Below are 24,500 nucleotides of genomic sequence, written 5' to 3'. Positions count from 1 at the left end.
GGCAGGGGAGGGAGCCGGCAGACGCTGCTCCTGCCTGATGGCCAGGGGCCGGGAGAGGCAGCCCGAGCCTCCCGATCACTGTCCCGCTGCCCCCCTGGCATGCACTGAACATGTCTTCTGCCTGCAGGAAGCCCTCTGGCTGCTCCTCAGCGATGGCCACCCGTGGGCATCTGACTCCCAGACAGGACCCCCAACCCCGGCCACGCATAGCCCAGAAACAGAAGGCCTGGCTGCTGGCATCTTCCCACACACATCAGGGCAAGCTAAAACTGGCTGCGGTCACAGCCAAGTTGGTGAGCACCAGGGAAGGGGTCAGGGTGGAGGGTGGAGCAAGAGCAGCCGGTGGGAGGGTGGACAATGACGCATTACAGCCAAAGCAGAAGAGGAAAACGAGTAAGTGGAAGCATGTCATTACCTTGACCTTCTGCTGCATCTGAAGGCAAGACACAAAGCTTAGTGCCCTGGAGCAAGAAGCGAGCCCCTGGCACTGACCCTGTCACACTGTGACTTTGTCACTAGGGCAGAGATGGAAAGCAGAGGGCCCCCAAAGCCTGGGCCCCTCTGGTGGCAGCAAAGGCTGGAAGCCCCTGAGCACCGACGGGGACAGGCCCCCCCAGCGGCCACGCCCCATCTCCCTGGGGCTTTCCCCGGTGCTCTGCCTTCTGTCACCTCCATGCTGTGCTGGCTGTGGCCACTCTGGGTAGAGGCTTGGCAGAAAGGGTAGGAATGGGAAGTCCCGACCCCAGCTTCTCAGGGGGCTTAGTTGTTCCACAAACATCCATGGGGCTCCTCTCAATTCTGGCCCGGCCTGGGTGCCAGGGACACATCCATGGATGAAGCACACACAGTCCCCCACGGAGCTGCCAGTCCGGAACGCGATGTGGGGCGGTTGGCAGTCAGACGCAGGAACCCAGCCCAATTCGGCCCCGCGGGCCCCAGGCCCGGTCGGCAGGGGGCGCTGTGGCAGCACGCAGCACAGGCGTCTGCTGAGTCCCACAGGCTGGGAGAGCAAGCAGGCTTCCTGGGATGGTGCCCCAGGCCCAAGGATGAGAGCAGCTAGGTGAGAAGCGGGACAGCGGAGAGAGCAGGACACACTCAGGGAGAGAGTATGGCTTCTGGGGACAGGGGTGGCTGGCGTGGCTGGAGCCAAACCAGGAAGGGCTTTGAATGGCCAAGCTCAGTGTCTGGACCAGGACCTGGAGGGCAGTGAGCAACATGGGAGGTCCAGGCAGAGCCATCGCTCTGGCTGCTCCAAGCAGAGAGGAGTATGGGGGCGGGGGAGCAGGGCAGGCGGGAGGCTGATGGAACCATCCCGATGGAGGAGGGGAGACCTGGTCCCGGACAGGCAGAGGCCATGGTGTGGTGATGGAGGTGCGGCCCCAAAGCCGACCTGTGCAGGGGGCACCAGCCCTGGGAGGGGGAACCCACTCACGTGGGAGGAATCCGAGACGGGAGCGGAGACGACTGACAAATTCTGAAGAGTGCTGATAGTGCAGGGGTGGATACGGAAGGGAGATCTTTTTCAAATTTGGGGGATGTGCCACACTCAGTTCCCTTCTGTGTGAGGACAGTGCTTGCACAAGTGTGTCCAGGGCAGGGACTCAGGACAGTGTGGGTTCAGCAATGACAAGGGCATCCTTGACAGATGGGAGGGGAAAGTGGGCGGCAAGGAAGGGGACGGAGGAACAGTGAGATTCCAGAAATTGAGGGGGCATGGGGACCAAGGACATGGGTGGCGGGGCCGGTGGGTGTGGTGTGAAGTCTGCAGACTGAGGGGGGCTGGGGAGGGGGAGCCCTCAGTAGCCACTCAAGCACACCTGCCTCCCCGGCCTGTGCCTCCCCGACCAGCAGGCTGGCCGCCACCTCCAGGCTGCCCTCAGACTGCAGAGCCATGTCCTCCCACAGACTGACTCACAGCCTGAATCTGTCCTCAAGGCCCCTTCTTTTTGGTTTATTCTCCCTCAAATATCACATAAGTTGTTCAACTCTATATGCCAAGGCCTTCATGGTCTCATGTTCTTTGGCTTTGCCTGCTAATCCAATTTGCAAAGCCTCACACCTGTTTTAGAAAACGAGTGTAAAAATCAGGTATTTTCACTTGACTTAGTGGCCCCGCCCGCGTCTCTTAACTGCTCTGCCCTCCCTGTCCCTGCCTCTGGCTCCCCTGTGGATCCAGGGCTTCCGGTCTGCATTCCGTTCTTTCAACAGTCCTCTGAGCCTGTTTCCTTGCCCATAAAGTCAGGATGCCCTTGAACCTGGGGCTGAGGGGGGGTGGTCTCAGGGCGGGACCCCACATGCAGCACTTGACAGTGGCTGGGAAGCCATCCGCACTGTAACTCTGTTACACGACAGGCTTCTTCATGGCTCCAAGCGCCGTGCCCCGGCATATGAGGCATCCCGGCCAGCTCTGACAAGCACGGACTGCACACATCTCCCCGTTAGGGTGATGATGCCGTGGCCACGTCCTCTGCCCCCTGCCACCTATGGATGTGACCTTATTTGGAAAATTGTCTTTGCAAGTGTGATTAAGGATCTCAAGATGAGGTCATCCTGGATTTACGGTGGACCCTACCTGTGATGACAGGTGTCCTTAGAAGAGGAGAAGGCACACAGACACAGGAAAAGGCCATGTGAAGGCAAAGGCAAAGATTGGAGTGGTGGGGCCACAAGCCAAGGGACACCCAGACCCACCAGAAGCTGGAGGAGGCAATGAAGTATCCTCCCCTACAGCCTCCAGGAGGTACAAAACCTGCTGATAACCTTGATCTTGGACTTCTGACCCCCAGAACTGTGAGAGAATAGATTCTGTCATTTTAAGCCACTCCATTTCTTTGCTTTTGAATTAGGACAAAAGAGCTCTAAGGACAATCCAGCTTCCAGTTCCGTACTCTTTCTTGACACCTCCCTGTTCACACCACTCTACAGCCAAGCTTGTGGGTCCATGGTGGGTCAATAGGATCTTAAGCGCGGCAACCATGAACAGTTGTGCAGGTTGTGCACTGAAACATGAACGGTGACCCTGGAGTACTGCCATGCACAGACTGTGTACGTGGTGACCCTGGTCAAGAACATTGTATAAGAGTAAGAGAAGCGAATATGACTGTCAGAGGAACAAAGAGGTGGAGACTGCTGCATTACCTACATGTAAGCATTCTGGGGCCCAGGCTCATTTGTTGGCTCCAGGTTAGAATTAAGGGCAGAGGCCCAGAGAAAGGGCAGGGAAGGGAAGCCTCACAAAAGATGCTCCTAAGCTTCAGGAAAGAGGAAAACCACGCTTGAGCCAGGGCCTCTCACTTGAACTAAAAATCGCCAGTCCTAGAGACACACCGTCAGCAAGCAGTGACACATCAAAGCCGTGCTGGTGACCCGAGCAAGGGCGCCCTTCTTGCTCACACTTGCCAGCATCCCCACAGGGCTCCCAGCCCAGGGCCCCGCAGGCTGGGAAGATGGGGCTCTGTGTGTCACTATTCAACTTACAACTCAGATGCTCTCAGCTACAGTATAAAGTGAAAGCAACCTTTCGCACGTGAAGCACGTGGGGGGGTGCAAACCCCACCCTCTATTCTGCCCCTTGCCTTCCTGCTCCTTGAAAGCCCTTTGTCGTTCCGGTGGCGTGCTGGCTCTCAGAGCCCTCAGCTGGCTGCCTCGTGCTCCCGAGGAGGCCAGGGCATGGAGCAGGCGAGGCCTGAGGCTGAATGGATAGCCCAGGCTCTCTCCCGCTCTGGGAGAGACAAACATCAGCGTCCCTGGGTGCTGTCCACAGAAATACGGTCCGTTCACACTTTGGTCCAGCTGCGACCCGTCCACCCTGGAAAGGCCACTCAGGAGTCGGTCTCGGGCAGGCTGTGGAATGGACCCGAATTGTATCCCTGTTTCTGCCCCCCGCCCCCGAAAGACCTGGCCACTTGGCTCGGAGGCCACAGGGTGGCTGCACTTACGCTGGATGCTGAAGCAGAACTTCTTCTGCTGGTAGGAGATGTAGCTGGAGACTGCGCCGATCAGGGCCATGGCCAGGGCGCTGGCCACACCCGCGATGGTGCCCGCCTCGGCCGACACTCCTAGGCAAAGGGGAGGGGGGAGACGTGAAGAGACGCGGCACCAGCAGCCCCTCGAGATCGGCTCGGGCACCTGGCTCTCCTCCCGCCGCTGAGCTAAGCTCATTCAAACGCCCGTGACCCCAAGCCAGTGTGACAGGGCAAAGCCACTTCTATCTAAGGCCCTTGCCAAGTGCTTCTTGTTTTCCATAAGGATTTCCACCTTGGGAAACCTGGGTCTCAGGCCAGCAGGCTTCCTTCCCATGGGGCCACCTCCCTGGGGACCCCGATTTTCATGCTTAATTCTTTTAAATCACTGGGTCCCTCCACTGCTGGCCGGGTGGCTCTCTACCGGAAACAGTCAGGGGAAGGCCGGCACTAGGTCTCCTCGGGACACAAACCCACCGGATTCAGAGTCATCACTGCCATACCGACCATCACCTGAAAGAAGGACAAAAGCCGTGAGCCCGCATTCCCCCAGCTTGTGCACAGCCTCTTCCCACCTCACTGACTCCGATTCCTCCGCTGCCACAGCACCTCCCCCCAAGTCAATCCCCAGTGGGCTTCTCCCCGACTGGCAAGACCTGCTTCCTTATGCCTCTCAGCTGCAAAGCCCAGACTGCACGTACAACACGTGATCTGTAGAAGGACAGTGACCGCCCTGAGCATGGGTTCTAGCCCGGCTCTTCATACGCGGGAGTCTTCGCAACACGGGGAAGCAGGCGCGCCTAGCCACCCAGATCTTACAGGGGAGGGAGCAGGCTCGCAGGTGAGGGACTTGCCAGCAGGTGGCAGAGCTGGACCCATGCCAGGGACCCTCCTTCTGGATGCTCGCACTACACGTAGCCCATATATGTACTATCTCCTGTAAGAAGTCTCGATTCTTTATCTGACTGCAGAAAATGCTTAAACTTTGTGTTTTTTAAAAACAAGGATGGAAGACTAGCATTAAAACAACTCATAACACCTAGAGAGATCTGCAGTTAATATTTCAGATTACTTGCCTCCTGGGCCTAGTGCTTGACATGTTTTTCTTCACATCCAGCCATTTCCGTTGGCATAATGTAGGAACGTACACAGCTACAGGAGTGTTCAAGGCCTCCTACCTCTGCCTTGGCACATAAGCAAATGGAGGCTGGCAGTCCCTGATCCAGTATTTTGAAATTCAAAAGGCTCCAAAACATCACAGAATGGAGAACAGATCAGGGGGTGGCAGGGATTAGGGCAGGTGGGGGGGGGTGACGGTGTGACTCTGAAAGGGCCCTGCGGTGACTGGTCTCTATCGGGGCCCTGGTGGTGGTCCCACGTGCCTATACCTACGAGCGTGATCAAACTGCGCAGAACTCCACACACAGGCCATTTGTCAGCCTCGAGCGCTCCCTTCTCCTCAGGGCAGAGTGCTCTTTCATGGAGGGAGGCTGTACCCCTAGGGCCCAGGATTTTTGAGGGAAACCGCTCTGGGATGTTGGGAGGCAATGAACTCTGGTACTTCCTTCACCAACTGGAGTCCGGCGATGCGTACATTCATGGACTGTAACACACACGCCCCTCTGGGGGGGGGGGTGTTGGTAACGGGAGGCTGCGGGTGTGGGGAGCAGGGACCATAATTTTGCTGTGAACCTAACACTGCTCTGAAAAATAAAGTCTATTTTTTTCAAGAGTGTGGGGGGTAGAAAATGAGGTTTGTTATGTTTCCACTTAGGGCTGAATCCTTGAGCTAAAGATCCCTGATTGGATATGAATGGTTATTTCCAAAACAACCAGCACTGGCTTTTTCAAAAGCACGGTCCACGCTGTCGGAGAGCAGCAGCAGACAGGACAGCACAGGGTCTTCTGTGTATCAGCAGGTTGGCAGAGAGGTCGCTTGTGAGGGCCCGGAGTCTGACGGTGTTGGCCCATCGGTGGGCCCTTCTGCTGTGCTGGGATGTGACCACTGTCAAGGGTAGGGGTAGGCCCCTCCTAGGCATCCCCTGCTGATGGGCTCATGTCAGCAGATCTCCAGACAGGTTTGAGCAATTCAACCTCGTCTTTCACCTCAACTCTTGAACCTCACAATCTCTATGATTGTGAGCTACAAGAATGTTACATGAAATGTGGACAGGGTGGCATTATCCATACAAGCCAAAAAGTGGAAACCACCCAAAAGTCTATTAGTTAATGAATTGGTAAAGAAGATGCTTTTGGAATTTATGAAAAGGGCTTAATTATCCCTAATGTAAAAGGAGTCCTTACAAGTCAACAAGAAAAGATACAGACTCCAGTTTAAAATTAAAAAAAAAAAAAAAGGGGGCAACGAATGTGAACAGGCAATTCAACACAATATATTAGGAGGGTCTAGTAAGACCTAGAGGTAAAAAGTGTTCCACTTCTCTTGTGGTCAAAGAAATGCAAACATCGACAGGATAGCGTTTTACACCGATCAAATTTACAACGATTACAAAACTAGAATACCCAGGGAAGTTGAGACAGGAGCAAACAGTGGTAGGAGGGACGCCAGTACCACCTCAGGGGAATACCATTTCGCAGTACACTTGAAGAGTCACATCATTAAAACCTTATACTTCCTGTGACCCAGCAAGTCAACATCTAGGAATTTAGCTGACGAACAATGACGGTTTTGTGTATTTGGCTATGAGGGGGTAACCAGCCAGAGGGAGAGACCTCTCAAAATAGGCACTGGTTAAAGAAATGATGGTATAACACAATATTTTAGAGTCCTCTTTAATGACCAAGAAAGATATTCAGGTTACTACTGAATAAAAACTGGTTTTAAAAAAGTAGCATGGTCCCATTTTTATAAAAATAAATATTTACAAATGTAATATTATCTAGAGAAAAAGTACTGCAAGCATATACTCCAAAGTATTACTGGTGATTCTTCCCAGATAGTGAAACAATAAAGGAGTATTTTCATATAATTTGTAAGAAATGTTTAAAATACACCAGCCCCTATCTTCCCATAACTGGAGGGACAGCTCAAAGAAGCTATTCCATAGGTCGCTGGCAGAATCTTCATTTTCAAGGACGGTATGTTTTGTATCCCCACCTGCCTTCTGGGTTCACTACTACATACCGAAGAGACGAGAGTTGTCCTCTCTTGTTCTAGAAGTTCCCCCGTACAGCACAGCTCATACTGCCATTTGCTTTCAGTACAGAAGCCTATACATCCTGCCACAGCTCTAGGGACCCTTGCAACTGTAGTGACTGTCAGAGCGGCAGCTCCCCCACAGCTAGAAGAACCCCTACAGCTATAGTGACCACTGTACCTACAGGCAACGCTGGAACAGGAGGCATTACCCCGGTAAGAAGTCCTAAATACGCCCTGTCGTGAACACAGGTGTCAGATCCAGAGCGTCCTCAAACACAAGACGGCAATGCACGTACATGCACACACACGTCAGTCTTCAGTCCGCCACAGCCACGGTCCCAGGAAGCAGGGATGCAAGGCACGTATCTGCCCTCCTCTGACAACAGCACAGCCCACGGCTCACAGTGAGTGCCTGACACATCGGATTTGCCAAGGGCACGGAGAGCCGCAGAGCAGTGGGGAGATTCTATCTAGAACTGCGGCGGGGGGGGGGGGGGGGGGGGGGGAGGGGAGATGTTCAAGTATTTAAGGACTTTCGTAAGTATTTTAGTCTTCCAACAGCCACAGCTAGGACTGTTAGATTTTTTTTTAAATTTATTTTCATTATAAGAAGATGGGCAGCTGAAATGCAAAATAAAAAATAAAAAGTTAAAAATAAATAAAGAAGGAAAAGGACTTGCTTCAAATGACCCATGGATACAAAGTCAAGTCAAACTGAAAAAACTGTCCAGAAGATGGCCGCCTCAGCTAACCCCTGGGGATGCCTTCCCCAGTGTCCCAGAAAGTCTTGAAGGTGCGGATCTCCTCCATTCCCCCGCCTCCGTGATGAGAAAGCTCACCCTCCAGCCAGAACACTGTACAGCTACCGTCCCATGACCATCTTTGAGGAGAACCCTCCCAAGAATGGAAAGGCTGTGACCCTGGATACCGACAAGTATCAGTCAGTGGCCCATCCCTTTAGGCGCCCTCCCCAACCTGCTCTCCCCTCCCTCCCCAGTGGATTCCCTGGGTCAACTTACCAAGGGCTTTTGGACAACATGCCAGTGGGTGCTAATGACAACCCCCCTCCACTCCAGATCCTTCACCAACTCCGAACAGATGCAAGGAGCCAGAGGAAGATCAAGCAAAGCATTTGCTTCACAAAGAGGCTAGACAAGTACAGCAGCTCCATCAAGGTCAGGGCTTCCTTAGAGGACCTGGCCTGCGGCCAAATGGAAGCTTCCTGTTTGTCCTCTCCCTTCTCATGAAATCCCCTCGGAGCTTACCTGGGGGAAACCTAGGTTTACAGACCAGATCACAGAGTTTACGGCCTCTAAGAGCGCACTTACTCGGCCAGAGGGCCCTTTGGGGTCCAGGAGAAAGCATTTCATGCCATGACCCCATCACAGACGTGGCCTAGAGGGTCATCAGAGCCCATCAGGTGTGTCTGGGAGGCATGAATGAGAGGGTCTGTTCCATTTTAGTCCCCCTCATTTCAGCGAACACTTGTTGGGGTGCCAGGGATACGTAGGAAAAAGGCGCCTGCTTTTGGGAAGCCAAATCCAGCCGGAGTGAAAGTGTGTGATTCGGTCCAGTACACGCTAGCCTGCGCCCGCAGGATGACGGAGAGTCCAGGAAGAGAACGAAGGCAGGCCGGGGCTGTCGCACCCAAGGGCCATCCTGGGCCAGGCCGAAGATGGCCACAGAGTGGAGAAGCCTCCGGAGTGGAGGTGATCTTTGAGGCGTCTCTTAAGGGACGGGGAGCTCAGCCCTCTCCGGGAAATGAGCGGAAATTCATCTGGTGGAAGAACGGCATTTTAGACAGAGAAACAGCACGCGTGAAGGCACAGGCTGTTTGCAGATTTGCAGATGAAAGGAACCTGGGGCTCCGTGGCAGACAGAGAGCTCAGCAGGCTAAGGGGCTTGAAATTATCCTGTAGGCGGTGGGGAGCCATTAAAGAGGCTTGATTTTTGGCTTCTTTAAAAATGTTTCCCTATATTTAATTAAGAAAAATTTCAAACATACTAAAAAGTTGAAAACATCGTACAGTGAACACTCCTATCCACCCTGAGTTCTACAGCATTTGGCACTATGTGCTTTATCACGTGTCCGTCCATCCATCCATCCCTCCATCCATTCACCAGTTTCTCTTATTTTCATGCTGCATTTCAAAGGCAGTCGCAGACATCCGTTCACGCCGCCCCTAAACGTATTATGACCTCTGGTTCCATATTTGCTTAGGATGCCCTTTATTAAGGTAAAATTTACATATGGTAAAATACATAAATCTTATGTGTATCATTTGATAAGTTTTGGCAGATGCAGACCCCTGTGAGACCCGTACCTCCACCAAAATATACAACAGCACCGTCGCCCCAGAAAGTTCTCTTATGTCCCTGCCCAACTGATCCCTGTCCACATCCCAACCCCGACAGCCATGATCTCGTTTCTAACTTTATAGATCAGTTTTGCAAATATTAGAACCTCATATGATTGGTTTCATATAGTATGCGCTCTTTTCATTGACTTCTTTCACTCGGCATAACGTTTTTGACATTTACCCATGTTTTTATATCGGTAATTCATTCTGTCATATGCATATATAAATACATCACAATTTGTCTATTCATTCTGCTGCTGGTACTCGGGCTGTTCCCACTTTTTGTTTTTGTTTTGCTGTTATAAATAAAGCTGCTATGAATATTCTTTTTAAGTGTTTTTTGGACAGAAGCTCTCCTTTCTCTGGAATAGGAGTGAGACTGCTGAGTCACTGGGCAGATCTATGTTCAGTATTTTAAGAAGCTTTCCATTCCTACCAACAATGTAGGAGAGTTTCAGTTAACCCACATCTGCACCGACATTTGGTATTGTCAGTCTTTCTAATTTTAGCCACTCTGGTGGGTGTGTTGTGGTAGTTCATCGTGGATTTAATTTGCATTTCCCCAGTGAATAATGATTTTGAACATCTCCATATAATATCCTTCTATATAAAGTGTCTGTTCAAATCTTTTGCTTGTTTTTTTAACTGAGCTGTTTGTCTTTTCATTATTACATAACAGTTTTGAACAGAGGACTGACAAAAGCAGTTTCATGTTCCTGAGGGTTCTCTCTGGCAGCTGTGTGGAGGACAAACTGGAGCCACGAGGCCAGTTAAGAGGTTAAGGTAACGACCCAAGAGGGGAGGGGATGTGGGCCGGAGCGGGAGGGGAAGCAAAGAGAAGATTCCAAATTCAAATAATACTAGGGGAGTGGACTTCTGGTATGACAGAGTGAGGTCAACAAATCCTCTCCTCAAAAAGCAACTATAACCCCAGACATTCAGAGGCAGCCATGTCAGGAAACAGATTTAGTTCCAGCGAGAAGAGCTGGAGTCTGTGGCCTCATCGCCCAGGGTTGATCCTAATCCCCCTGCCCCCAAGGTCTTCCAGCAGCTAGTGTGACTGGGGAGGGGCAGACACGCCACAAAAGCCAGCAACTGCCCTGCAGCTGCCAGAGGGACCCGTGAGACTTGGAGCACTGTCAGCTAAATGTGGCAATCTCAGTAGCAAGTAAACAGGGAGAGTCAGTGGCTCCTTCAGCCTGAGCAAGCCACCTCGCCAGGGATTTAATGGGTGGGGGGGTAAGACAACCACAGGGGGGCTTAATAAACTCTCCACAGAGCCTTGCTTGCCCTGAAGCTGACCACATGCCCAGCAGAGACAGTCTGGTATTGGCTCAAGGCCAGCCATAGAATTCAATGGAGTAGAAGGAGCCCAGGAACAAAACCTTACCCTTATGGTCAACTGATTTTCACCAAGGAATCAAGGCAATTCAGTGGGGAAAGGATAATCTAATTAGCAAATTGTGCCACAATTGGATATCCACATGCAAAAGAATAAAGTTGGACCCCTATCTCACACCATATACAGATTAACTCAAAATGGAGTAGCAAAGACCTACATGTACAAGCTAAAACTATAAAATTTTTAGAAGACAGAGGAAAAAAATCTCCATGACCTTGATTGTTCTTAAACACAAAAGCATGATTCATAAAACAAAAAATTGATACTGACCTTTATTAAGAAATAAATATTCAACAAACAACCTATTAAGAAAAGGAAAAGATAGCCATAGACTGCAAGAAGATATTTTCAAAATCATGTACCTGATAAAGAACTTGTACCCAGATTATATAAAGAACTCGTAAAGGCAAAAAACACGATTTTAAAAAATTTTTTTAAATGGGCAAAAAATCTGAATGGACTTAACCAAAGAAGAATATAAAATAAGAATATAAAAAGACGTTCAACATCACTTCTCATTAGGGAAATACAAATGAAAAAAAAAAAAAAACTGGGCTGCCTGGATGGCTCAGTCGGTTAAGCACCTGCCTTCTGCTCAGGTCATGACCCCAGGGTCCTGGAATCCAGCCCCCCATTGGGCTCCCTCTCAGCAGGGAGTCTGCTTCTCCCTCTCTTCCTTGCTTGTGCATACATGTGTGCTCTCATAAATAAATAAAATCTTTAAAAAATGAAAAAACGATGAGATACCCCTACCTACCTATTAGAATGTCCCAAATCCAAAAGAGCTGACAATTCCAATTGCTGATGAGGATGTGGAGCAACAGGAACTCTCATTCACTGTTCATGGGAACGCAAACGGGCACGTCCACTTTAGAAGTCAGCTGGGCAGTTTACCGCCAAGTTAAACAGACTTACCATACGACCCAGTAATCATACACACAGTTCCAAGTGAACTGAAAACTTATGTCCACACAAAAACCTGTGTTTATAACTGTTTATAGCAGCTTTATGCATAATCATCAAAAACTGATGCAACCAGGATGTCCTTCGACAGGTAAGCAGCTAACCAAAAGTGTTCCATCCAGACAATGGAACACTATTCAATGCTAAAAAGAAATATACTATCAAGTCATGAAAAAACATGGAAGAATCTTCAATGCATTATTCCTAACAGTCCATCTACAAAGGCTACACGCTGCATGGTTCCAATTACAGGACATTAAGGAAAAGGCAACACTATGCAGACGGTACACAGATTAGTGGCTACACTAACAGAAAACAGATTAGAGCTGAGGAAGGGAGAATGGCTGACTACCACACGGACTTACAGAAGAACGTTTACGGTGACAGGAAAGTTCTGGATGGTACTTGGTGGTGGACACATGACCAAATGCATCTGTAAAAACCCACACAGCTGTACATCAGAAAGAGTGAACTTTAATGTACGTAAGCAAAAGAACGAAACAAAACATCGACTAGGCAGGCAGGAGATCCCCGGACGGGATGCAGGCTGTGACAACTGAATCTAACTGCCTGAAAACCACAGCAGCTGACCCAAGCAACCATGAAAAAGGCTATCTTGACTGGAAACTGTCAGAGAAAGACCAAAGAATTTAAACATAAACCCTGTACTCTTGATGGTAAAGTTGTTCCTCATAGAGGTATGAGCTGATATCAGAACTGAGCAAATATGCAAATCATCAACGAATGGTAGGTTTCTCCCTGTCAGAGAGGAAAGTTACAGAGAGGCAAGAAAGCTTTGGGCACTGGATCACAGTTGGAGAGTAGGTATGAACCCATGTTTAGGTTAATATAAATGCTGATGAATAGAGAAATAATCACAAAGGCACGCGTATACATGGTTTGGTAGACAGGAGGCAGAAAGGGTACAGAAGTAGCAACACCCCACTACGTGACGAACACACTCAACATTCAGATCTTTGCGTCTAACATCGATCACTTCCAGTGAGGAAGAGAATGGTATACTGAACAGGATACCCAAGGCAACCTTCCCGGCAGGCAACAGTATTTAGGAAGAAGCGAATGAAACCACGAAAGTGGGAGAGTGCCAGGAGGAGCCGGAAGAAAGGAATGTGAAGCAGCAGATGGTCATCGAAGTCAAATACTGCAGAGGTCACACGGGACAAAGAGCCATGACCATCAAGAAGTCACTGGGGACCAAAGAGCAACTCAGGAGTGGGAATTGAGGCTTGCATACACTAAAGTGTAGACCCAGAGGAGACAATGAGGAGTAGAAACTGGCCTCAAGTTTCTCAGTCGGCGAAAGTGCTAGGGAACGGAGGCAGCTGGCAGGACCTGTTGACAAGAGACTGCTCCTGTCACCTATAAGCAAAATATGGGGCTCCTGCAAGGCCGACAGAAATATTTTCTTGAGAAAAAAACTATATAACAGATAACATATTCTTATAGAAACAAACTCCAAAACTCTAGTTGAGTCTAGTTTATATGCCTAAGACCCAAAGTTGGAAAATATGTTAATTAGGATCTTTTTTTATGCTGACCATCATCACGTATTGAAATAGGAGGTTTTATCTTCGCTCATGGCATTAGCATGTCTGCATAGAGGAGAATGTCTGAGAATTTCATCATGTGCTCACCATGACCATGTGTGACCAGGCTCACACTTGTATTTTTCGCCGGGACCCCCTTTATTTTCTTTTAATGACGGTCATAACGACAGAGGATATAACTTAAGCTAACAATTGATTATGCTTTAGAAGAGAAGTTCAAATATGAGCCTAATTAAAGAATTTCCCAACACCTCTTTCTTGCTAAAACATGTACTGGTAATAAGAAAGCCCCCGACGTGCCATTCAGCCTTCCATCCGTGCACGCGCTCCCACTCGCTACCGCTGCCCGCATCTCACCATCTGGAAATACCATTTGTCACCCAGGAGTAATTGGCCAATTTGCTGGGTTTGCCCTTTAAATGTTCCATGTTCTCCTGACACCTGTGAGTTTCGTTTAGCAGCTTTTAGAACTTTTTACTCAAGATGACATTGTCTGGAAAGGTGTTTTGAAGGACAGATGTGACTATATAGTATCCTTTAATCTGAAGAGAACACCATTCCACGGGAAAGGCACATGGTCCCTGCAAGAAGGCAGCAAATGCTAATGCCACAGTCAGGACCATAGGGAGTGTAGCAGGGTTAAACAAGACACACTCGTAACTCGTTCATGCATGACCACGATAAGTCACAACCACAACCTGTCACAACAGGTTGCCATCACACCAGTCACAACCATAACACCTCAGCATCAAAACTACAAGTTACAACCACAACATACCATCAAAACAGGCAACCACCATAAGTAACACAAATTCCAATCATAACTTATTTTGCAAATAAATCTGGCTGATTCTCTTCATATTAGGACCAGATCTTGATGTATATTAGGATAAAAGGTTTACATCTTTGGTAGTTTGGAGGGGGTAGGGCATGCATGAGGGGGTTTCCTTGAGGTGAAGAAACAGTTCCGTACTGGCATCCTGATTGGTCATGGTTACTGAAATCTACACACACAATGAAATTTCATATACCCACATGTGTGCACATGGACACAAGAGCACATGCAAGAGCTGAATCAGGTCTGCATGTAACTTAAACCCAGTCTGTACCAATGCCAGCTTCCTGGCTTTGACAACATACTATGGTTATGTAAGGTCAGTGGGGACCTTCAGGGCATGCCGGGTGAAGAGCACACAGAAATTCTCCTGAATAATTTTTATAACTTCTTGCGAGTTTTAAACTGATTTTTTAAAAGATTTTTAAGTAATCTAATCTCTATCCCCAACGTGGGGCTTGAACTCACCACCCCGAGATCAAGAGTCGCACGCTCTACAGACTGAGCCAGCCAGGAGCCCCGAGTTTTAAACTATTTTAAAGTAAAAAGATATTTTAAAAGATGTCAAACTTGCTATGGGTCTCCTTTTTTGTTGTTGTTGTTGCTAATTCTTATTTATTTATTTTGATGTAAAGTTCGATGATTCATTAGTTGTGTATAACACCCAGTGCACCATGCAATACGTGCCCTCCTTACTACCCATCACCAGCCTATCCCATTCCCCCGCCCCCCTCCCCTCTGAAGCCCTCAGTTTGTTTCTCAGAGTCCATAGTCTCTCATGCTTCATTCCCCCTTCTGATTACCCCCCCTTTCTTTATCCCTTTCTTCCCCTTCTATCCCTTTCTTATGTTCTATAGATGAGAGAAACCATATGATAACTGTCTTTCTCTGCTTGACTTATTTCACTTAGCATTATCTCCTCCAATGCCATCCATGTTGCTGCAAATGTTGGGAAATCCTAAAATATGTTTGTCGTGATAAGCTTTGCTCTTCCCAACCCAAGGGTGACAGGATCCCCAGGTTGGGGACAGGAGTTGATCCCAGTCACTGGTGCTGCCTGGGCAAGCGGCTCTGGCTCGGGATGGAGATATTAACCATGCTGCACCTTGCCTTGGGAGCACCAGCGGGAACGTGTGGCTTTTCCAAATTGGCTCATAAACCCCCCTCCCCTTTGAGCTGCACAGCCCACATGATTCCAAATGAGCCCTCCAAGTTGTAAGCAGGATGTCTGGAAACTACTTCTTATATCCCAGAGGCTGAGTAAGAACAGCTCAATTAATCTGGTTGCCACGTAATCACATTTGTAACAAGATTAAGGTGTTTAGACAAATTAATGCTCCTAATTTTACCTTTGTCAGGTTTGTATTCACCACCGCCTAATATGTCTTCAAGATCCTTGTCTGAGAAACCTGGAGAAAACAAAATATACCAGTCGATACCAAAACACATTTTTCAGGGACAAAAATCTTGAGTTAGTGTTGCCCAACACCCCCAGAAACTGACTGCTGGTTAAGAATGTCCTTGATGAACATGGTAGGCAAAACTCTAACAGGGCCCTAAGATTCCCCCCACTCGAGTACACACCCATCACTTGGAGCATGACTGGGACCATGAACAAGGGGGCTATTCCCCCTGCGATTAGGTTATATTAGGTGCCAAAAGCAAAGAGATGTTGTGGATGTAAATTAAGGTCCCAAATAAGTTTGAATCAGAAAGGAGATTATCCTCAGTGGGCTTGACTCAAGCAGGCAAGCAGGGTGAGGCCTTCCTGAGCTCAGACACTAGAAGCAACAGAGGTCAGTCTTCCTCTTCCAGCTCTCCCGTCTCTGTATTTCTCCATCAGTTCTAGTCCTGCAAGGAAAGGAACTGTGCCAACCACCACACAAACTTGGAAGAGAACACAAGCTCAGAGGAGACCAGGCCCTGACATTGTAATGGCAGCTTGGAAGGCCCCAAGAAAACTCGGCTTAGCTGTTCCTGAACCCCTCGCTCACCAAAGGAAACTGTGAGTTCATAAATGGCTGCTGCCTTAACTCGCTAAGCTTGTGATCATTTGTTCCGAGGCAACAGAAAAGTAATACAAGGAAACGGAAAAACTGGCTTCTGGCTTAAGCATGAGTACACAACTTTCACGTTTTGTGTGAGGAAATGGAAAGCAGGCTGAAAGCATTTCCGCCACGTTTTTGAGTCAACCGTACTAATTTGGAGTGCGCTCGAGGGACCGTTTCGATTCTGAGTTCTATCAGCGACTTTGTGCCATGGAAGACCACTTTTCCTAGAAAGAATCAATGATGGTCCAACTAGGGTTATGGCGAATTGAGTATTTGGAAGATGTTTTCTTGAAAATGAATGAAATGAGGCTGTCGCTTCAAAGAAAACCACTGGCAGGATCTGTTGCCAATGGTAAGGTTTCAAACACAACTTAGAATTTTGAAAAACCTATATCCACCACTGTGAGCTGAGCAGCCTCCCAATACTTAAGACTTGGTCTAAGGAGATGGGGGTGACATTAACAAATGTAAGTCTGGGGTACTGCATAATGAAACACGGCATTATTTGGAAGTTCAAAAGACCCCAGGACACCAGTATTTCCAAATGACCAATGCACAATATACAAAACCACGAATGGATAAAAATTCCATTGAAAGTCCAAGCAAGTCCCAAGGGTTTAATGGAATCAAGTGTGAAAAGTTCATTGATACGGTTTCACATTCCACACTATACTGAAATGGTACGAGACTGCCATCAGCCGAGTTTGGGTGTCTTAACAGAGAAGAATATCTACAATGATCTAAAAAGTCAATTAAAATATTCCTCCCTTTTTCAACTGCATATTTATATGAGGCCAGATTTCCTTCATACACTTCAGCCATCACAATACATTACAACTGAATCTGGAAACAGCGAGTCTAACTCTTCTGCTTAGACATACAAATGCACAAAAAATGTACACAGAAACAAAAGCCTTTGAAATCCTCAATGATTTGGGGGAGTTCAGAGACCAAAACATTTGTGAACTACTATTTAGGGTTCTCCTAGGCCTTACAATGCTCCCAGCTCTGCCGGGCCCGGGGGACTCTGCGGGCTGCTGTCGTGAATGAGTGACAACCCGTTCAGGGAGCCGCCGTGCTGGCCAGGACTTCCGGCCAGCTCTGACTTACCTCCTCCTCCTGCACTCGGTTTCCTGCGGCCATCGTCTCGATCGTTTCGGTCATCCAGGGCATCAGCCAAGTTAAAATCATCATCTGCAGTGGGCCCCAAAACATACAAGAGAAAGTCAATTGGTTAAGGCACAGGTAGCTCTTTGGACAAGTGCCCCAAAGACAGCTCCACGGTACCCTTCTTTACTGCCCTCCTCAGAGCAGCCATATTACCTGCAGGCTTTGCTGGAGCTCTGGTTGTCCCTGGCCTCTTGGTTGTGGTGGTGCCACGGTCCCATCTCTCTGAAAGGGGAGGGAGGGCAGCAAGGAGAGCACATTTAGTAACAAAATACAGCAGCCACTTCATGGCTCAGGGATGTCACATCATGAGTATGGTGCCCCTCTTAGTCCTTGAGGCCCCTCGAAGGCCTCTGACAACCCCTTTGAGGATGACAAAGAAATGCAGAAGGTTTAAATGAGATGAGTTCCATTCACTTTTCTTCGGATGACTGGTGGTAAGGCAGACACGGTCCCACAAATGACGTGAAGATTAATGGAGCGAGGTGTTCCGCCTAGATCTGCTGGATAGGACCCCATGGCCCAGAGGGTTCCAGAGCTTGAGCATGACCCTTGGGAGCTTCAGGCCTTGGTTTCCACCACTATCAACCTGGCACCATAACCATAAATCATACTGCCCAGGGATGGACTGAGGTTATGCTCCCAGTAGAGTACGGGAGTGTCTTATAAACTGAAAGTAGTATAATACCAACAAGATAGTTCATTTAAGTGTGGTCACTCCTCTAAGTATTAGGTTTTCCAGCTCAACCAGATTCTTCTAAAAATACAGATTCCTGTCACAACAATTACATAGCATGACATGCATGAGTTTTCCAATAGTTTCTTTTCTTGAGCTTCAAGAATGTGCCATAAAGTGTTCTATGACTGGAGGTAGCAAAAGGGAAAGGAAATTTAAGGGAGAAGAAAGGCAAAGACAGTACTGTATACGGCAAACGCTGAGAAAAGAAACGCAATATTTGTGGGGGGAAAAACTTCAGTGAGTTTTACGGATCAATAATGTAATCCTCAAATAGTCCAGGTAATTTACAATGAATTACCTGTCTTTTCTGGATAAGGTTTTGGGGTTGTCTGTGGATCAAAGAAATATAAGTCTGAATCTTCTGGAAAGAGTATAAAAAATACAGTAAGACATGACCTGACATTTTTCACTAGGTATAAAGGGAGAATGTTACATCATGATAAAGGGTCAATCCACCAAGAACACAGAACAATCCTAACCAAACAACAGTGTCAAAACACACAGAGAGAAAACTGATAGAGCTAAAGCAGAGAGCAACGAATCCACAATTACAGTTGGGACTTCCGTGCTCCAGCGTCAGGAACTGACAACTACTAGAATGAAAATCATCAACGATAGAGAAGAACTAAACACCACAATCAACTGAACAGGATGTAAGTGGCATAATGGGATGCTCTGCTCAGTCACAGCAGGATAAGTAATTGTTTAAGCATGCAGGGAACATTCACCAACAGAGATTACATCCTGAACCAGAAAACCAACCTCAACAAATTTAAAGTTTTAAAATGTGAGACAGGAATCCATCAAAATCCTAGAGAAGAACATAGGCAGCAACCTCTGTGACCTCGGCCACAGCAACTTCTTGCTAGACACATCTCCAAAGGCAAGGGAAACAGAGGCGAAAATGAACTATTGGGACTTCATCAAGATAAAAAGCTTCTGCACAGCCAAGGAAACAGTGGATAAAAACCAAAAGACAACCAGGAGAATGGGAGAAGATATTTGCAAATGACATATCAGATAAAGCGCTGGTATCCAAGATCTATAAAGAACTTCTCAAACTCAACACCCAAAAATAAATAATCAAGAAATGGGCAGAAGACATGAACAGACATTTCTCCAAAGAAGAAAGACAAATGGCCAACAGACACGTGAAAAAATGTTCAACATCACTCAGCATCAGGGAAATACAAATCAAAACTACAATGAACTACCACCTTACACCAGTCAGAATGGCTAAAATTAACAAGTCAGGAAACAACAGATGCTGGCGATGATGCAGAGAAAGGGGAGCACTCTTACGCTATTGGTGGGAATGCAAGCTGGTGCGGACACTCTGGAAAACAGTATGGAGCTTCTTCAGTAAGTTAAAAATAGAACTACCCTACAACCTAGCAAATGCACTACTAGGGATTTACCTGAAGGATACAAATGTAGTGATACGAAGGGGTACCTATGCCCCAATGTTTATAGCAGCAATGTCCACAATAGCAAACTACGGAAAGAGCCCAGATATCCATCAACTGATGAATGGATAAAGAAGATGTGGTATATGTACAGAATGGAATGTTACTCGGCAAAAAGTATGAAATCTTACCATTTACAACAACATGGATGGAACTGGAGGATATTATGCTGAGTGAAATAATTCGGAGAAAGACAATTATATGGTTTCACTCATACATGGAATTTAAGAAACATAGAGGAAGGGAGGGAAAAATAAGATGAAATCAGAGAAGGAGACAAACCATAAGAGACTCTTGACTAAGGAAACAAAGTGAGGGTTGCTGGAGGTGAGGAGGGTGGGGGGATGGGGTAACTGGGTGAAGGGCATTAAGGAGGGCACGTGATGTAATGAGCACTAGGTATTATATATGACTGATGAATCACTGAACTCTACCCCTGAAACTAATGATACACTATATGTTAACTAACTGAATTTAAATAAGTTAAAAAAGAAGGAAAAAGTATTGAAATTATCTAGAGTGGTATCTTTGACCATAATGGAATCAAACTAGGAACAAACAAAAACACCAAGCGAAAACAAGAAAATCTCTAGATACTTAGAAATAAACAATGCACTTCTAAGTAAAACAAGGGTCAAAGAGAAAGTGTCAAAGGAAATTTTTAAAATAAATAGAACTATATGAAAATGAAAAAAACACTGCCAAAATATGTGGGATGTAGCACATGTGGGGGGGAGGGAGAGAGGGAGAAGCAGACTCCCCACCAAGCAGGGAGCCCAGTGCAGGGCTCCATCCCAGGACCCTGGGATCATGACCTGAGCCAAAGGCAGATGCTCAAACAACTGAGCCAGCCAGACACCCCAATAATCCAAGTTCTTAACTCACAATACTAGAAAATGAAGAGCTAGATACTAGGAAAACAAACCCAAAGCAAGCAGATAGAAGGAAATAAGAGCAGAAATCAGTGAAATTGAAAATAGAAAATATATATCAATGAAGTAGCTTGTTCTTTGAAAAGTCAATAAAATGAGTATACCTCTAGCCTTACTAACAAACATAAAAGGGGAAAAGACAAGATACTATTATAAGGAATGAAACCAGGTACATCATTACAGAGTCTGTAGGTTTTAGAAGGGTAATTTTTTTAAAAAATGCCAGGGACTTAGCTCATATATTCGATAACTGAGAAAAAATGGACTAATTTCTCAAAACCCACAAACTACCACAACTCAACTCAGTCCTGTATGTTCACGTACTGGAAAACGAACAATGTTAGCATGACAATACTACCTAGAGTGATCTAGATTCAAGGCAATCCCTACCAAAATCCTAATAACCTTTTGTTTTTCAGAAATAGGAAAACCCATTCTAAAATTCATATGGAATATCTCAAGAGGCTCTAAACAGTCAAAATAATCTTAAAGAAGAACACAGTTGGGAGGCTCGTCCTTCAAAACTTACTACAGAGCCACAGTAATCAAAACAGTGTGGTACTGGCAGAAGAACAGACACATGGGCCAACGGAATAGAACAGAGAGCCCAGAAAGAAACACTTGCATATATGGTCAATAGATTCTTGACAAGGGCACCAAGAAGCTGGTTAAAACACGCTGAAAAATGAAGTTAGACTGTTACCTTACAACGTATATAAAATTCAAATGAATCAAAGACCTAAACACAAGAACTAAAACTATAAAACTCTTAGGGAAAAAAAAAACTTAGGGGAAAGTCTTCATGATATTGGATTTGGTGATGATTTTTTATGAACCAAAAGCACAGGCAACAAAATAAATAAGATAAATTGGCCTTCATCAAAATGAAAAGCTTTTGTGCAAAACTTTTGGACACTATCAAGAGACTGAAAAGACAATGCTCAGAATGAGTGAATATATTTATAAATCATAGATCTGATAAGAGATCAAGATCCAGAATACAACTCAACAATGAAGAACCAAGCAATGAGATTTAAAAGTGGGCAAAGGACTTGAAGAGACTGCTCTTCAAAGAAGATATACAAATAGCCAATAAGAACATGAAAAGATGCCCGGCGTCACTAGTTGTTAGGGAAATGCAAATTGAATCCACAGTGAGATACCATTTCACAATCATTAGGATGGCTGCCACCAAAAGAAAAATGAAAACAAGTGTCGGAGAGGATGTGAAGAAACCAGAACCTGTTGCATTGGCTGTGGGAACATAAAATGCTACAGCTGCCGTGAAAAACGGATTGGCAGTTCCTCGAAGTTAAATATAGAATTACCAAATGATCCTGCAGTTCTGCTGCTAGGTATACACTCCAGAGAATTGAAAGCAGGGACTCAAACAGGTACTCGCGTGCCAATGTTCACAGCAGCACTATCCACAACCATTAAAAGGAAGAAACAACCCAAATGTTCGTCAACAGATACAACAAAATGTGGTATACATACAATGGAATATGATGCCACCATATAAAGGAATGAAATTCTGATTTATGCTACAACATGGATAAACTTTGGAAACTTATACTAAGTGAAAGAAGTCAGACGCAGAGGGACAAATATTATAGGATTCCACTTATATGAGGTACCCCAAAGGGGCAGATTCGTAGAGACAGAAAGTAAAATAGAGATTACTAGGGGATGAGGGTAGAGAAAAATGGGGAGTTACTGTTTAATGGGTAAAGACTTTCTGCTCGGGATGATGAGAAAATTCTGGAAATGAATAGTGGTGATGGTTGCACAACACTGGGAATATACTTAATGCCAAGGATGTGTACATTTAAAATGATTAAAATGGTAAGTTCTATGTACATTTACCACAATAAAAGTTATTCAACCTAGATGAAACCTGCAATCTGAATATTCCTATAACCATGAGCAATTTTTTAATGTAAAAGCTCCCCAAAACAGAAATATCCAGGCTTTGATGGTTTCACTGGTGAACTCTACCAAACATTTAAAAGACAATTCACACCAATTTTACATAATCTCTTCCAGAAAATAGAAAGGAGGGATATTTCCCAACTCATTTTATGAGGCCAGTACTAACCTGGTAACAGAAAAAGACCATATAATAAATAACTATAGACCAATGTCTCTCATGAACTAATACATAAAATCCTCAACAAAATATTAGCAAACTGAATAGAACGTATACAAAGAATTACATACCATGAACAAATGGGATTTATTCTAGTTATGCAAAGCTGAATCAACATTTGAATAACCATGTAACCCACCATATCAGCAGGCTATGGAAGAAAAATCATAATCATATTGACATGGAAAAATCCAATACTCATTTAGGAAAAAAGAATCAGCAAATTAGGAATAAAGGATAACTACCTCAACTTCATAAAGAGAATCTAGAAAACACCCGTAGCTATCATCAGATTTAATGGTGAAAGACTGAATGCTCTCTCCCTAAGTTTGGAAACAGGGCACAGATACTGCTCTAATTTAATGTAGTACTAGAAGTGCCAACATTGTGACAAAAAATAAAAGATACAGAATGGAAAGAAAGAAAGAAACCTATCCCTATTTGTAGATGACAGGATCATGTACATAGAAAATTCCAAGGAAGCTACAAAAAAAAAATTCCTAGAATTCAGTAAGTGAGTTTTGTAGAACCAATGAGTTCAGCAAGGTCTCAGGATATAGCATTAACAATATCAAAATCAATCATACAGGAACTGAATACCGAAAGTTACAAGAAGATAAGGAGCAAAATCAAGACCTAAATAACCGGAGACATACTGTGTTCATGCATTGGAAGACTCAGAATTAAAGATGTTGGGGCGCCTGGGTGGCGCAGTCGTTAAGCGTCTACCTTCGGCTCAGGGCGTGATCCCGGGGTCCTGGGATCGAGCCCCACATCAGGCTCTTCTGCTATGAGCCTGCTTCTTCCTCTCCCACTCCCCCTGTGTTCCCTCTTTCGCTCGCTCTCTCTGTCAAATAAATAAATAAAATCTTGGGAAAAAATAAATAAAGATGTTAACTCTCCACAAACTGACCTATCCAAATCCGCCAGGTCCTTGACAAACTTATTCTAAAATCCGTACAGAAAGCCACAGGCCCCAGAAGAGCTAAAACAATCCTGACAAAGAATAAAGTGGGAGGAATCACTCTCCCCGGTATTGAACACTTACTTATAGTTACAGTAATCAAGACATCAGCAGGGAGGCAGACACACAGATCAATGGAACAGAATCAAGAACCCAAAAAGACCTGCCCAAATAAGCTCAAGAGATTTTGATAAAGGTGTAAAGGCAAGATGGAGGAAGGATGGTCTTTTCCACAAAGGATGAACATTCACCTATCTCAACTAAGGGTGTCCATTGGTGGAGCAACGGGATATCCACAGGCAAAAATAATGAACCACAACCTAAGCTTCCCACCTTATCCAAAAATGAGCTCAAAATGAACAACTTTGTCTCAAATGTCAAGTGTAAATTTACAAAACTTTCAGAAAACAGAAGAGAATCCTCAGGACTGAGGGCTTGGTGAAGAGTGCATAGGCTTGCTAGCAAAGCCATGATCCATAAAAGAAAAAAAAGACAAGCCAGACCTCATCAAAATTATAATACTTCCTTTTGTGAAAGACCGTGTTAAGAAGATGAAAGACAAGCTACAGAGCAGGAGAAAATCCTTACGAAACACATATATGACTAAGGACTGTGTCCAGAACACATGGAGACCTCTTAAAATTCAGAGTAAAAAAATAGACAATCCAATTAGAAAATGGGCAAAGGACATGAAGAGACATCTCCCTGAAGAGTTTATACAGATAGCCAATAAGCACATACAATTAGAGAAATGCAAATTAAAATCAGAATGAGATATCACA

At 46.0% G+C, this 24,500-nt stretch overlaps 1 protein-coding gene across 6 annotated transcripts in view; it reads right to left on the bottom strand.

Moving 5' to 3' along the window:
- The window catches only part of CD99L2 (CD99 molecule like 2), a 105,730-nt gene that overhangs the window by 4,431 nt on the left and 76,799 nt on the right, over positions 1-24,500 (bottom strand). For 2 of the 6 annotated variants that reach the window (XM_026487524.4, XM_048213282.2), the window contains 6 exons: positions 17,625-17,693; positions 17,412-17,495; positions 15,600-15,659; positions 4,440-4,475; positions 3,939-4,058; positions 416-433 (listed from right to left, as the gene is read on the bottom strand). In XM_026487524.4, coding sequence (XP_026343309.1) covers positions 416-433; positions 3,939-4,058; positions 4,440-4,475; positions 15,600-15,659; positions 17,412-17,495; positions 17,625-17,693 — 387 coding nt within the window. Of the gene's footprint in view, positions 1-415; positions 434-2,808; positions 3,844-3,938; positions 4,059-4,439; positions 4,476-15,599; positions 15,660-17,411; positions 17,496-17,624; positions 17,694-24,500 lie in introns of those variants that run through there. The other 4 variants (XM_044379868.3, XM_044379869.3, XM_026487525.4 and 1 more) reach the window with 2 other exon arrangements.

Source organism: Ursus arctos, chromosome X (genome assembly GCF_023065955.2).
Source record: "Ursus arctos isolate Adak ecotype North America chromosome X, UrsArc2.0, whole genome shotgun sequence".
Lineage (NCBI taxonomy): Eukaryota > Metazoa > Chordata > Mammalia > Carnivora > Ursidae > Ursus > Ursus arctos.
This window is presented reverse-complemented; position numbering and strand designations above follow the sequence as displayed.